The sequence below is a fragment of the Achroia grisella genome, unplaced genomic scaffold, assembly GCF_030625045.1.
Source record: "Achroia grisella isolate CSIRO2021 unplaced genomic scaffold, CSIRO_AGI_Agris_v1 utg109, whole genome shotgun sequence".
Lineage (NCBI taxonomy): Eukaryota > Metazoa > Arthropoda > Insecta > Lepidoptera > Pyralidae > Achroia > Achroia grisella.
Genome location: NW_026712573.1, coordinates 1,971,806 through 1,986,291, shown reverse-complemented (window position 1 = coordinate 1,986,291; position 14,486 = coordinate 1,971,806). Strand labels below are relative to the sequence as shown.

The window sequence follows — 14,486 nt, the reverse complement described above, 5'->3', positions numbered from 1 at the left end:
GATATGTCCGTCCTCGGGATACAATCTATCTACACGCCATATTTTATTAAAGTCCATTCATCTGTTTAGACGTGAAAAGGTAACAAATAATGAAATAGTCAGACTGATAAGTACACTTTTCCATTTAAATAATTTGTATGGATACAGTTGAAACCTTATTACTTTGAATATAGTTGTATAGTAATTAGGAGTATTAATTTTACATTTGAAACATTACATTAATAACTAAACAAAAAAAATTAAGTTTAGAAAGTGAAAAAGAAGAACTCTATGTACTGTACAATCTATCAGGATGATGTCGCTACTTGACAATAACTAACATCTCGAAGACATGTATTTGTATTCAACTCGTGAGAATTAAACACGTCATTTGTAAACGTCACTCCATTAGGTTAATAATAATAGGCATAATATAAATTTTATATGTCATACTAGAAATAAATATGAAATTTCCTAGTATCTATGACTGATATCCAAGTTCGAAGAAATGCGGAAATTGGAATACAAATATTCGGAACGGTGCGATTTGTTGAACAGTGTTATTTACCGTGACGTGTATTAGTTGATAAAAAAGTGACGAAACTAATAAACGGAGCTTTTTATATTAATTTTTTGCGTAAAAATATTGTTGTATAAAAGATATACTTATATATTAGTACACTGAGGTACACTGACTTTATTATTTATCATTCTCCTAATAAGCTTATCCATAAAAAATAAACACTGACCAATACTTGGAAATATGTAAAAATAAGTTTGTAGAGAATGTGTTAAAATTACATAGTTTTAATAATGTTCACAAACAAAACAGAGTGCAAATTTGAATTTCCATGTCAATTTTTATATAGGATGTTTACGGAATAAATAATCGTCGAAGACCGTAAGATATAATCATCATCATCATCATCGCAGCCCGGAAGACGTCCACTGCTGGACATAGGCCTCCCCCAAAGATCTCCACGACGATCGGTCCTGCGCTGCTCGCATCCAATGCCTTCCCGCGATCTTGACCAGCTATATGCCCTGCCCATTGCCACTTCAAAGTCGCAATTCTTCAGGCTATGTCGGTCACTCTGGTTCTTCTGCGGATCTCCTCAACGCAGAGAAACTCCGAGCATAGCCCTCTCCATTGCCCTCTGAGTGACTCTGAGCTTGTTGATGGGGCCATAGTTAGCGACCACGTCTCTGTTCCGTAAGTCATCACTGGCAACACACATTGGTCGTAAACCTTCGTCTTGAGACACTGCGGAAATTTGGACGAAAAGATATATCGGAGCTTCTCGAACGCTGCCCATCGGAGTTGGATTCGACGATTGACCTCTTTCTCGAAATTGGATCTACCTAGCTGGATAGTTTGCCCTAAGTATACGTAGTGATCGACAATTTCGAGTGTAGAATCTCCGATTTTTACGGGAGCAGGTACGACATGGACGTTTGACATAATTTTCGTCTTGTCCATGTTCATTTTAAGACCTACTCCTTGTGAGACTCTACTGAGGTCTTCGAGCATTTTGCTAAGGTCTTCCAGGGTCTCAGCCATGACCACGATATCGTCGGCAAATCGAAGGTGATTGATGTACTCGCCGTTAATGTTGATGCCCAGCCCGCTCCAGTCCAGAAGCTTGAAGACATCTTCCAACGCAGCGGTAAACAGCTTTGGCGATATGACATCGCCTTGTCTGACACCTCGCTGCAGTTGGATAGGCTTCGAATTCTGGTCATAGTGGCGTTTTCATACAAACATTTCAACGCTTCGATATATCGATAGTCAATTTGGCACCGCTGGAGAGACTGTAGCACAGCCCACGTCTCGATCGAATCAAAGGCTTTTTCATAGTCCACAAACGCCAAGCAAAGTGGCAGGTTGTATTCTTCGGTCTTCTGAATTACCTGCCGCAGCGTATGAATGTGGTCTATGGTACTGAAGCCTTTTCGGAACCCGGCTTGTTCGGGAGGCTGGAAGTCGTCAAACCTGCGCGCGAGACGATTCGTGATGACTCTCGAAAACAACTTATAAACATGGCTCAGCAGTGTTACGGGTCTGAAATTCTTCAGAAGCGATTTGTCTCCCTTCTTGAAGAACAGAACCACCACACCCCTTTGCCATGCTTGAGGCGTTTTGCCTTCGAGGATGACGGAGTTGAATAGCTTCTGGAGGATTCGTAGAACAGGTCTACCTCCAGCCCTCAGAAGCTCAGCAGTAACTCCATCATCGCCCGGCGCCTTGTTGTTTTTAAGTTGTTTAAGAGCCATACCAATCTCGTACAGGCTGACGTCCGGGATATCTTCGGTATAGTGTCGGGTTAATTTGGCTCTAGGGTCCTTCGCCGTGTTGTTAACAGGTGCCCGTGTTGTCGTGTATAACTGTCCATAGAACTTCTCAATTTCCCTCAAAAGTTCGGGTTTAGACGAAACGATCCTGCCGTCATCCGTCTTAAGTCGCGTCAGCTGGCTCTGTCCGGCAGCCAGATCCCTGTTAAAGACTTTTGAGCCCTTGTTTCTCTCAATAGCCTCCTTTACACAATTTGTGTTAAAGTGGCGTAAGTCATTAAGGACTTAGAGATCTGCCTGCTAAGTTGCCGATACTGAGAAGCGTCAGTCGGAGACTGCAGGACCATACTTCGCCTTTCATCCATCAATTTGAGGGTAGAGATAGATATTTTTCCGGTTCTTTCTGCGCGGCGGGTTTTGAAGTGCTTAGACCCAGCCGCACGGACAGTTTCCACGAACCTGTTGTTGTAATCGTCCACGTCAACGCAGTCACCAAGGCTTTCGAAACGGTTTTGCAATTCTAGCTGAAAGCTAATAGGTGTAGGGCGGAGCGTAGATTTCATCAGTCGGGATCGTTCGAGTTTCAGATTCAGATTCAATGTGCCTCTTACAATCCGGTGATCACTTCCAATTTTGACGGCATTGATCACAGAGACATCATTGAAAATCTGTCTTCTCGTTGACAAGATGAAATCTATCTCGTTTTTTGTGGCACCATCGGGATAATCCACGTCCATTTCCGGTGTTCCGGCTTCCTGAAGAAGGAGTTCATCATAAAGAGGTTCTCCTTCTCCATGAAGTCGGCCAGCATTTGACCTCGGAAGTTCCGATCACCGATACCAAATTGCCCCACTCTCAGCTCATCACCGCTTCGTTTGCCCAATTTTGCGTTAAAGTCCCCCATGACAACGTTATAATGAGTCTTTGTACTATGTATGGCTCTGGAGATATCCTCATACATAGCCTCAACCTCATCGTCGGAGTGCGTCGAAGTTGGAGCGTACACTTGGATGACCTTCAATGAATACCGTTTGGTAATTCTGAGTATCAGGTACGCTACCCTAGTCGACACGCTCTCGACCTTGATAACATTATTCACAAGGGACTTGTGGACGAGGAACCCGACACCGCCTTGGGACAGTTGATCGCCCTCCCGGAAGTAAAGCAGATTGCCGGATTTCAGGACTATCGAGTCCTCCCCCTTTCTTCGGACTTCAGATAATCCCACGACATGCCAGTGCAATCTGCTCAACTCTTCCTCCAGTTCAATTAACTTTTCGTCGGTCCGCAGTGTTTGAACGTTGTATGTTGCCAGGGCCAGTGGTCGTCGTTTGTGGTAGCCTGGTCTTACCCGGAGATTCTTCGCACCCCCTGCCCCGCCGTTTCCATGACCGCTACCATGGTCAAGACTAGCGGGGCCGCCGGGGACTGGGGGCCGGGGCCTTGGGTGTAAATTCATTTGGGGGGATATTGCCATAATCGCCACGCTTGGCATGCGGGTTGGCGATCGCAGTATGATGGTAGGTACTCAGTAGGACGCTGCTGCCCGTCCACTGGTCGATGAATCCCTTAGTCGCCTTTTACGACACCCACGGGAAGAGAGGGGGTGGTGCTATTCTTACAGCGACACCACACGCGTGAGATAGATATAATGAGTGAGTAAGATATAATACCATATCCATTTAAGTACCTCTTTCTTTTTGAAGTTGGTAATCGGAATGTTTAATATCAATATCTGGGGAAAAATGTTATCTTATAAGTAAATAAATTCCGAGTGAAGCGGTATGAAAATGAATTGAGAGTACGTCCTATACATATTTATGTTATCGTAGTATCTTCATGTACCGATATATAAAATTTATTACTAAACGTTGTTGCTCAAATTTTCGTACATAATAATAATATTCAACAAAACATAGAGTTCCTTATCAATTCGAATCTGTGAATGTGACTCTGGATGATTACTTTCAATACTACAGATATTATTTTGATTACTAACTTATCTAATTATGAGATAAAACAATTTTTTTGAAAAGAAATCTACACTACTGTATTTGTAAGGTACATAATGTAATTAGCAGACTCATTGAGATAATTTATTATACCGAAAACAATCTTTCATAGTTCAAGTGTGACTGAGTCGTCTTTTACAAAGACTGTATTAATTTTGTTACATTTAGTACATATAATTTTTAATTAAATCAATAAAATTAATTTGAAATTGTTGAAGAATGCATGTTAAGTTATTAAATTAATTTTTATCTCCAATAAAGCTAAACGAAACTAAGTATTTGTTTTGTTAGATTTAATAACTTTGATATAAAATTATAACATATCATACATATAGAAGTATAAACCAAGTCAACTAATAAGTGTACTGACAGTAGACTAAATGTGAAACGAGAGAGATATTGTGCGTAGAATTACTCGTCTTTTTTGTTCCACTTTGGATACAAAATGTGATGATATACAGTATCAATACTAAGGGTATACAAAGTGAGTATATTTATTAAATATATACTTAAGTTGATCATATGTGTAAGCATAATAAAATGTTAAAACATTAACGACAAATGGGTGTGACAACAAGAAACCCACCTAGTCGATAAGATTAATATTGATAACATAATTCAATGCGAATTTTTAGTAATATTTCTGTAAAGTTTACCATTCTAGATAGTACTTTCTAAATTTTTTGACAATGGTCTAGCAGTTTAGCACACTGCCTTATTTCCAGTGATAGCGGGTTCTAGTCTCAAGGTAGTTAGATAGCGCTGTGTGAACTGTCCACGGTTAATATTACTATTTATTAAGTAACTATTAAACTATCTTTTATATTAAAACGGAATATAAATATGTTATACTTTCATTTTTGCTGCAAACTATTTATTATAATTTCAACTGGTATTGTATTGTTATTGTATTGGTATTTATGCTTTGATATTTTATCTAAATATGAAAATTGGTCTATAGCTATAACATATCAAAGTCTAAATAATTCATTTACTTTATTTTTGCCACTAATGCACATTTCATTTTTTGTTATCCTATCGATTCAGTTATAGAGTAGTCAAGTTAACGTAAATATAATATACATATGTTAATGCGCCAAAAACGAAATGTAAAAGAATAGAGAAGAGGTGAAGAATCTTTTCCTATAATTATAATACCCCGCACATTTTCAAAAGCTTTATTGATTTTATTGAATCAATTGTTCTACATTTAACAATGTTGCTACGGTTACTTCGATATAATCAGTTAAAGCTATTGAAGCTGTGGGGCCAAAATTCATTCAATTGATAGAGCAAACAAACCAGTGTGATACTTACTGTACCGTTTGTTTACTCTCGGAACCACAAAATGGAGGGTAAACAACGTGATCTCTCACTTTAGTTACGCATCTACCATGTATAGTTATAAGGAAAGGAACCTTTGTTGTTACAGTATCTATACAATAATTGAAAGGTCTGTTACGTACCTAGATAAGTTATAAATATAAGTATAATAAGCAAATTACAGATTCCAACATAAAAATTATATAATGTAAAAGAATTAATCATGTATGTCAGATATACATGATTAATTATTTTACATTGCAGAAATTTACACATAACATTAGATAAATCTTCCCTAATTACAATAATAAAGTTTTAATTTATTTTTTTAATAACTAGCTGACACCCAAACGTTATTTTGCTATAAATTAAATGCCATAAATTAAAATCGCTATTAAAAATATGGGTTGGTGATAAAGGGTGAAAATATAGGGTATGTATTTTAGTATTGCCATATTATAAAAAAATACACATTATCCAAATACTAAAAATAAAATATTTGAGCTGGAGAACCCTTATAATTTAGGGGTATGAAAAATTTATTCACCGACTTACTTAATTTGCATATAAAATTTCATAAAAATCGGTCAAGCCGTTTCGGAGGAGTATGGTAACTAAAATTGTGACACCAGAATTTTATATATAGGATAGTATTTTTTAGACAGTAATAATCTATATGTGTTACAATTCATATGAGCGATTTTTGAAAATGAATGATTGATTATTTAAAGGCAGTTTTCATATTTTTATCAGTAGTTAAGTTTTATAACATAACATGTTTGCGATCATGCCCGTGTAAGTATAATAAATAATGGTAGGATTATAATATAATAGTGTATGTTATATGTGAGAGTATATATCTCACACATATAGTATGTATGTGAAATATTAGGTAATGAAATTGGAATGTATTGCAGACTGATTTCTGAATAATTGATAAGTGGTTATGATAAATTATTAAAAACATGTTTAATCCTTTTTGTCATACTGTAAGCTGTTATTAGTACAATAATACTAATAAAAAATAATAATAATCACATATTGGGGGATTATATGTTCTCAAAGTCTTTATGAGGTGCAAATGAAAATTGATTATTATTGATTATTTCTAAAGCAGGTGTAGAAGATAAAAAAAAATGCATTCTTGGCCAATGACAAATTGATGGATTGGTATTATAGTACATTATTATGTTACATACTGCTTGATATGAAAACGTAGTTTGATCTTCGTAGTTCATTTCCATATTTTTATATGGAAATGAAAGGAAGATATCCTCGATTCGATAGTAACTTATTTTTAGATTAGTACTTTGTAGAGACGTTACGCAATATCTTATCAGTATTACATTTGAAAAGGATTGCGATGGTTCTTTTTGTAATCAATGAAACCTGTGAGGTCTCATATAAATATTATTTATATTATATTATATATCATTATAAATATTATATTAGTCCTTGTTTGTCCGGATAGAAATAACAGAAAACGTTGATTTCAGTAATCTGAATAAAAAATATGACAATTATAGATGAATATATATTACATTATCAGCATAGAATCTTCACACAGATAGTAACCTAAATACGGACTCATTTTTTTCTAAGATAAATAAACCCACCCATGGTAAGACGTGACGGGCTGCATATCAAACGCGAACTCGAGGATAAAAGCAATTTAAATGGAATATACTTTGTATCCCATAACCGGTAAAAGCTCGGTGTGGAAGGTTGTGCGTGATTCCGTCACGCGGCTTGTTAGCGACGTGATCGCTTGGTAATGAGAGTTGTGATGGCTGAGCCACCTCGTGCCACATACTAAGCATTACCAGGAAACGCCGAAACCATTCGTGGGAGTCATCCAATTTCGGCACCTTCGGATTAAATTGCCCGTATCAAATGTCGAACGATTCCAAAATGCTTGAATGTTTGTAATTATGCTACTGTAAGAAAATGGAAGGTACTATATGATCTATACGTACGTATTTAGATATATAGACGTCGTGGTTTTCAGTATAACAATACTTAAAAACTTTTTTGTTTATAAATCAATTGAAATAAAACATATATATTTTAACCGACTTGAGTGCTCTTTTTACTAATGTGCAAAACAGTACTAACAACACACAGTCAGTTAAGCTGTTTTCGAGATTGCGTGCACAAAAAAACGTTTTGGGTTATATTATGTAGACAAAGTACGCTAGTAACTTTTTCTTATACAAGTATATTTTCCATGTACAGAAAGTGATCAAGTAATTGTATGTATGTGACTGCGATAAATATAGTTGTAATGAATACATGACAAAACACATTTTTGTATTTTTATTTACGGAGACATTACGAGAGGTGAATATATGTGTATATAATCTGCCTATCTGCCTACGGCTTTTTGCGTAGCGGCAAACCTAATGGCATAGCTGATGATTTTGATAAATGGATGTGGAATCAATTTTAATTGCTGGAATGTGGTGTCAGTTTTGCAATGACTGTGTATTGTAGTTGTAACAACGGAATGTTAATGACTTAATTTTACTTAAAACTTTTACCCGCGACTTTTTTCTCATTATTGGCATTGACAGACATAAGTTTAGATTACTTATATTTCATAAGTTATCAAAATCCTTGGGACAGAGATACCTGTGTACAAATAACTACCTAATGCATGATATAATAGGTAATAAATAAACTAAAACTCACTGTCACAAATATGTTATATAATATATATATAATATTAATAATATCCTTATTATATATATACTGTGGTAGTTATAATAAATAGAACACAATTTAAAATGTGTAAAAATAAATTTACACGTTGGGTTTTTACTGTGTTCAACTAAGTATTTAAAAGATCTAGTAAGCGTTAATGTTATAATTATAAGCTTGATTTTATAGCCGACGGCAATGCTTTTAATGCAATTTGCAATTTGATACAAGTAGTTTGAAATGGACATATCATGTGAGTAAAGCCATGTGTTAAATCTGTTTTTCACGTATTATACCGGTTACTGTGTAATTATCCGTCATTATATTATTTGATAGACAGATTTCTTCGTTTCATTGTATATTCTATGGTTGTATCATGCATTTTATACTGATTTGTAGTACTTAACTGTCTAGGTGCCTATTATTAGATAGTATATTATAGTATTTAGAATTTCTTTCAATGTGTTGCGTGGTATACTTATTGATTTTATGATACATTTTGCAGTTGATTGTGTTGATTTCCGAGTTAGTCCAATTCTGTCTTTGAATTCAAACTCATTAATTAAATGATATTATTTGCGTATGATGATATGATGTTAAAGAACGTCTTAGGTTTTTACGAACTGATATTATGGTTTTTAACCTTTTAAGTTGATTCTACTAATTTTATTGTGAATTATTTTATTTGAAGTAGGCACAATGAAGTAATAACAACTGAATTATTATTATATTTTTTTTAAACAATATGCTTACAAAAGAGTATACGGTTATAATCTTCTTACTATATAAAGTATGGCACATGCTCAGTCATTCTATAATAAATGTGACGGAACTCATCGTATAATAAAATCTGTAGTGAGACAAACACTAGTGAGTTTTATTATAATTATTATTATTACTATTATGATTACTATTTAATTTTGTAGGGTACTGGAATGACAAACACGATAATGGCACACTTGATGATAAGTGATAATAATAACACCAGCATAGACATCACTTCATTGTGTGAAACCCGTTAGACTACTTATGGATTCACATTCCAGATAATAGAGATGCTATGCCCCCATATCCTCTAATTTCACTGTCTTATCTCTCCCTTTAGAAAGATTAACCTTAGATAGTAACCAATTGAAGGTATTGTAACAAAATATTTATTAAGTATGTTTAATTCTATACGAACCTATGTACACACTATATTATAAGTTACATACGATTTTCTTGTAATTTGGGCAAGCTTCTCAACATTGCATATTATGTGTGCATTCCTGAGTAAGGTATAATGCTAGTGTAAGGTACTATTTGCTTTGCATCATGCTCGTAAACGGAGCATAGCTCTCAAAGCGAGGTACCTTCATGGCGGTACGAATAAGACTATTTATAATATAGTTTATTTATAATATTATAAAAACTATCGCCATTTGACACGTTGGAAGATAAACATCACAACATTTGATTTTAGTAGGCTTAGCCATTCAGACGAATAGCGTGAACGAATATTGTTATAATGCATTTTTGAAAATAGTTCATAATATGGTTGAATTTATTTGTGTACTAAGTTGCAAACTGTTTAACAAAAAACATAACATCAAAACATAATGTAGGTAACTGAAAAATAGTGACGTAAAAGAATAAAATGACACTAATAAATACCATTTACGTGACCAATTCCAACCGAAAACACCGAGTTAACCTCCACTTAAATTTCTTTAGAACACGTCAAAGTTCAAATGCTCGTTTTGAATTCTTATTAGACTGTCATCATACGATCCGTGCAATTTATCATCATTTGAATGACAACCATAATTAACTTGTCCTTACCTTGTACATTGGCTTTATGGGGCTCAACCCAATTTAAAGGAATTTGTGTTACACCACTGTCGAACGTGACATAAATCAGAGGAGGGTTATGATTAAAGCTTTTTTGTAGGTTTAGCTGTTTATGCATAGTTTCTAAAACACATATCACATTTCGTAAATAATATTATTTGACTGAGAGACATATTATAAGGAAGTTAACATGGCAATTTTCCAGTGAGTTCTTAAAAGGGTTAGTATACTCCCTTAACTATGGTCTCTGGTACGTATCTGTCCAAAGCAATTAATTTAAAACAAGTATAATAAAATAATAACATATTATATTTAGTGATAACAATAACGTGTAACTGATTTACTTTTACTGTACTCAGACAAAATAAATCTACATATTCGATTAGAATTTTAAATTAGACTACAAAATTACACTATATATATTACGTTATGACTATATGAACTATAATGATACTAACAATAAATATTGCTTTTTTAAATCTTTAATTTCAATCAATTCTAAATATCCTTTTCTCTTTTTTTACCAGGAAGAAGAGGCAAAGCTTCCCGTAGTGCCCAAATGCTGCGCAAGCGGCCAGAACATCAGTTCAATATTACAGTCAGATGGCACTCTGAAGTCGGTGTGTTCAAGGACCACGTTGACCTTCCAGCCTCTATTCTATAAATCCAACGAATCCTTCATGTGGAGTTTCGATACGAATGTATACGAGACAATCGTCGGCAATCCCTGCACCTACGACAGGTCTTTGTGAACATGTAACTGTTTTTTAATTAACGTCCAAGTTTTAATTATCAAAATTCCGAATTTAAATATTTATGATATAAATAGCTGTGCCTTTGGTTTCGCCCAAGTGAAATTTGTATGTTATTCTGATGTATAAGCTATGTTGCTGTATGTAAGTCTCATCATAATCCGTTTAGTACTTTTTGAGTAAAAGAGTAAAAATATGCATCCATACTCACAAACTTTCGCGTTTATAATATTAATAATTTCAATTATGCAACAGAAAATGAATTTTAGTTATTAGTATTGGATGAAAATAACTTTTAGTGTCTTCAAATTTTAAATCAATGAACATAGCGAATTTTCTAACAAGCAACACAGTACATTACCAATCTTTTTTATCCCCAAAATATCGTAATAGCGAAGAGGGGAAGTAAGAAAACAAATTCTGGCGTGTTCATTATAGCAAGCTAGAATAGTTGTGCTTGGTTATGTGGAAAGCTGTATGTCTAATAGTGAGACAATACTGGGTTATTATCATAACAACAGTTGTATTTCCTTGTTATTGTAATAAATGTGATGTTCTTAGAATTCCATTAAGAACTAATTTTTTTCAAATAATGAAAATATTTTATACATTTATAGATAAATGTATCAAAGATTGAAATTACTGAATGAATATATTTTTTTAATTTCAGATATAGATTGGAACCAGATAAGTTAAGCGTAGACGAGTTTTACCTATTAGTAAATGGTTCACTCTTCGTTCCGTATGGCAGTCCAGTACTGCTTGGGAACAGAGAGTTTTGTATGGAGACATTTTGGAATGAATCTAATCCGGCCGGGGTTACATTACCATTAGTTTGTTTTACAACTGCTGCTGCAGAATCCAGCGGTAATACCACGCTGATCGTTTATGCTATAGGTAAGATTCTAATTATAAAATGCACTATTTACATATTAAGGTTTACACAGTTTAACTTAGATTTGAAATAGTAATACTTATATTTAGAATACGTATACACTGATATATTCAATGATATATGAAGAATTTTTAAATTTTAGGGAGCCGCCGTCTTTGCTTTTTGGATTTCGGTGTCCGAAAATCTGAAACATAGAGAAAATCATTATTTCAGGTTGTAACTGAAATTATGTTTTTTATGTATAATGAAATTAAAACCAAAATTGAATTTCATCAAATCTTTATTTATGTAGTTCAGACGGTATATAACTATAACGGGCGGTTATATCTCTGCCAGGTCTTCACGTAGTTTCTTTTAGTTTTCAGCACAATTCACAAGAAATTCGATTGTTATTCTTTCAAAAGATTCTTCATCGTAGTAATTACCATTCATATATATATAAATAATAGAAATAAACAATTTCTATAAAAAAGACTGTAGGTACGATTCATTTCATATAACAGGCCGATAAAACTGTCACAATTCCTATTAAATAGAGCTGGATAAATAAATGTGTGAACCCCAAGCCCTTAGTACTGTAGTTATAGGACTACATGAGGCCGGCTATGGCCAGCGTTATAAATATTGTATAAAGTATCGTCTCATATTTATAGACAATGGTTATCACTTTTAAGCAGGTGTGGTGTTCGTCACTATTTTATTCTAATATTAAGTAGATATAAAATGTTTACATACCATAGACAAATATTACACATGGACAAAATCTTTTGTTAAAATGAAGTAGTAAACTTAAAACATTTTTGTTCCACACAAACTATAACTAACAAATGGTTCGTTACTTTTCTATGGAAGAAAGTATGCTATATTATATGAAAATATATTTATCGGTAGCAAAAAGAATAATCGAAATCTATGTATTTTGGAATTGTCGAAAACTACGCTTAAAATAGATTCACAAAGAATATTCCGTCCAATTGAGAACCTTTGTATGTTGGCAGTCAGCTGATATAATAAGCACTCGCCTGGATAATAATAGTCGTATAGAAAATGTGAATTATATATAAGAGTTTAGAGTAGTTCTACGAAGATACTAATCCTAAGTTCTCTTCTTGTAATAAGTAAATTACATATAACAAGAAATTGTTCTATTACTGCTTGGGAATGAATAACGCTTGCCTCTAGCTACGTACACGCTCTCATCTGTGTTATGGATTAACGCTCTTGTTGTCTTACGCTAAAAGGAAGCATGGGCTCGTGTGTTCACATACTCAGGAAGTTTATAGTTAACTAATAATTTGATATCCAATTAGTGAAATGATAGTGGAGTGCGTAAAATCCACTATATTTATAAGGAAAAATAGAGTTAATATATAAATTTGTTGAGTAATTTATCTATGCATTTTGGCTTATCTGGATATATTTAGGGACATAAGTTGTTAGGACGAATGAGGGGTTAAATGCTATATTAAAATAATTAAGAGAATACAATAAATTGAATAGAAATAATTAGGATTTTTTTGTAATTGGAATAGCAAACCAGCTGACAGACTATGAACGTCATGTTATTATATGACTCCCGCGATACCACTCATCCAGTTTAGCTCTACCAGTTGAAGTTCTTGTCAGTTTTTATTAATTGGAGTAGCTAGCTGAACAGGATGGTAGGGATAGTGACTAATAATTTACATGTATAAGTGACCGAAAGTATTATATAGAAGTATGTATAAATGAACAACTTTGACCTTTATTTATTAAATAATAAACAATTTACACACACATTTGCTGAAATTATTTAAAAGTAACTTTGATCTTCATTGCGTAATTTGACTGATGTAAAATTAAGTACTAAATACCTCGACAATGATTATTTAATTAATTTGGTTTTTATATTAAAACTAGCCACTCGTTCCAATTCACAAGAATGCATTAATAAACTTTGAATTTTCCGGTTTATTTGTGTTTCGGTATTATAATGTTGCTTTGCTCTTGAATCATTTTATCTATATTTCTGAAAATTGCATTAAAATCCGTTGCGTAATTGAAAAGATATAAGCCCACAGAGAGCGGCGGCGACATTATTTTATACTATGTAATAAAGATAATACTATTTGTTTTAGGACTACTGACATCGGTGCCGTTCTTATTAGCTACAGCATTTTTTTTTACATACATTGCCAAACTAAGAGACACTCACGGGAAAGCATTGGCGTGTCATACGGTCTGTTTGGCGGTCGCTTTTCTATGTCTGGCTACGACACAATTGGCTGGTCATGCGTTCCCTGTCACAATTTGTACTATTATGGGTAAGTTATCCTGAAATCTTTTACTTACATTTACCTATTAATATATTTTTATTGATAGATTTTAATGATGCATTACAATAGCATCTCATAAGAGAAACTCAGTTAATCTATAACCTTTACTTAACCGTTAAGTTAACCACTTTGGACACTTTCGTAATGAATTACTGGTAAATTCACAATATAGATTAACTGAGTTTCTCTTATGAGATGCTATTGTAATCCATAATCCATAATCTAGTATACCTGTATAGAATAGAATAGAATAGAATTTTATGAGTGCAGGCCACTTTATTTCCGCCGCCCCAAATATATACCTTTCTAAAATAGTAATTTTCATTTGTAGTTAAGAAGACCTCTCATCTAAATTATCGCGTGAGTGTTACGCGATAATATAGGTTTC

The 14,486-nt window shown here is 33.9% G+C and overlaps 1 protein-coding gene across 1 annotated transcript in view; it reads left to right on the top strand.

Moving 5' to 3' along the window:
* LOC131845813 (G-protein coupled receptor Mth2-like) overlaps window positions 1–14,486 on the top strand; it is a 73,505-nt gene that overhangs the window by 53,446 nt on the left and 5,573 nt on the right. The window contains exons 2-4 of the mRNA XM_059194940.1: window positions 10,664–10,878; window positions 11,559–11,785; window positions 13,901–14,086. Of these exons, the coding sequence (XP_059050923.1) occupies window positions 10,664–10,878; window positions 11,559–11,785; window positions 13,901–14,086 (628 nt within the window). The remainder of the gene's footprint in view (window positions 1–10,663; window positions 10,879–11,558; window positions 11,786–13,900; window positions 14,087–14,486) is intronic.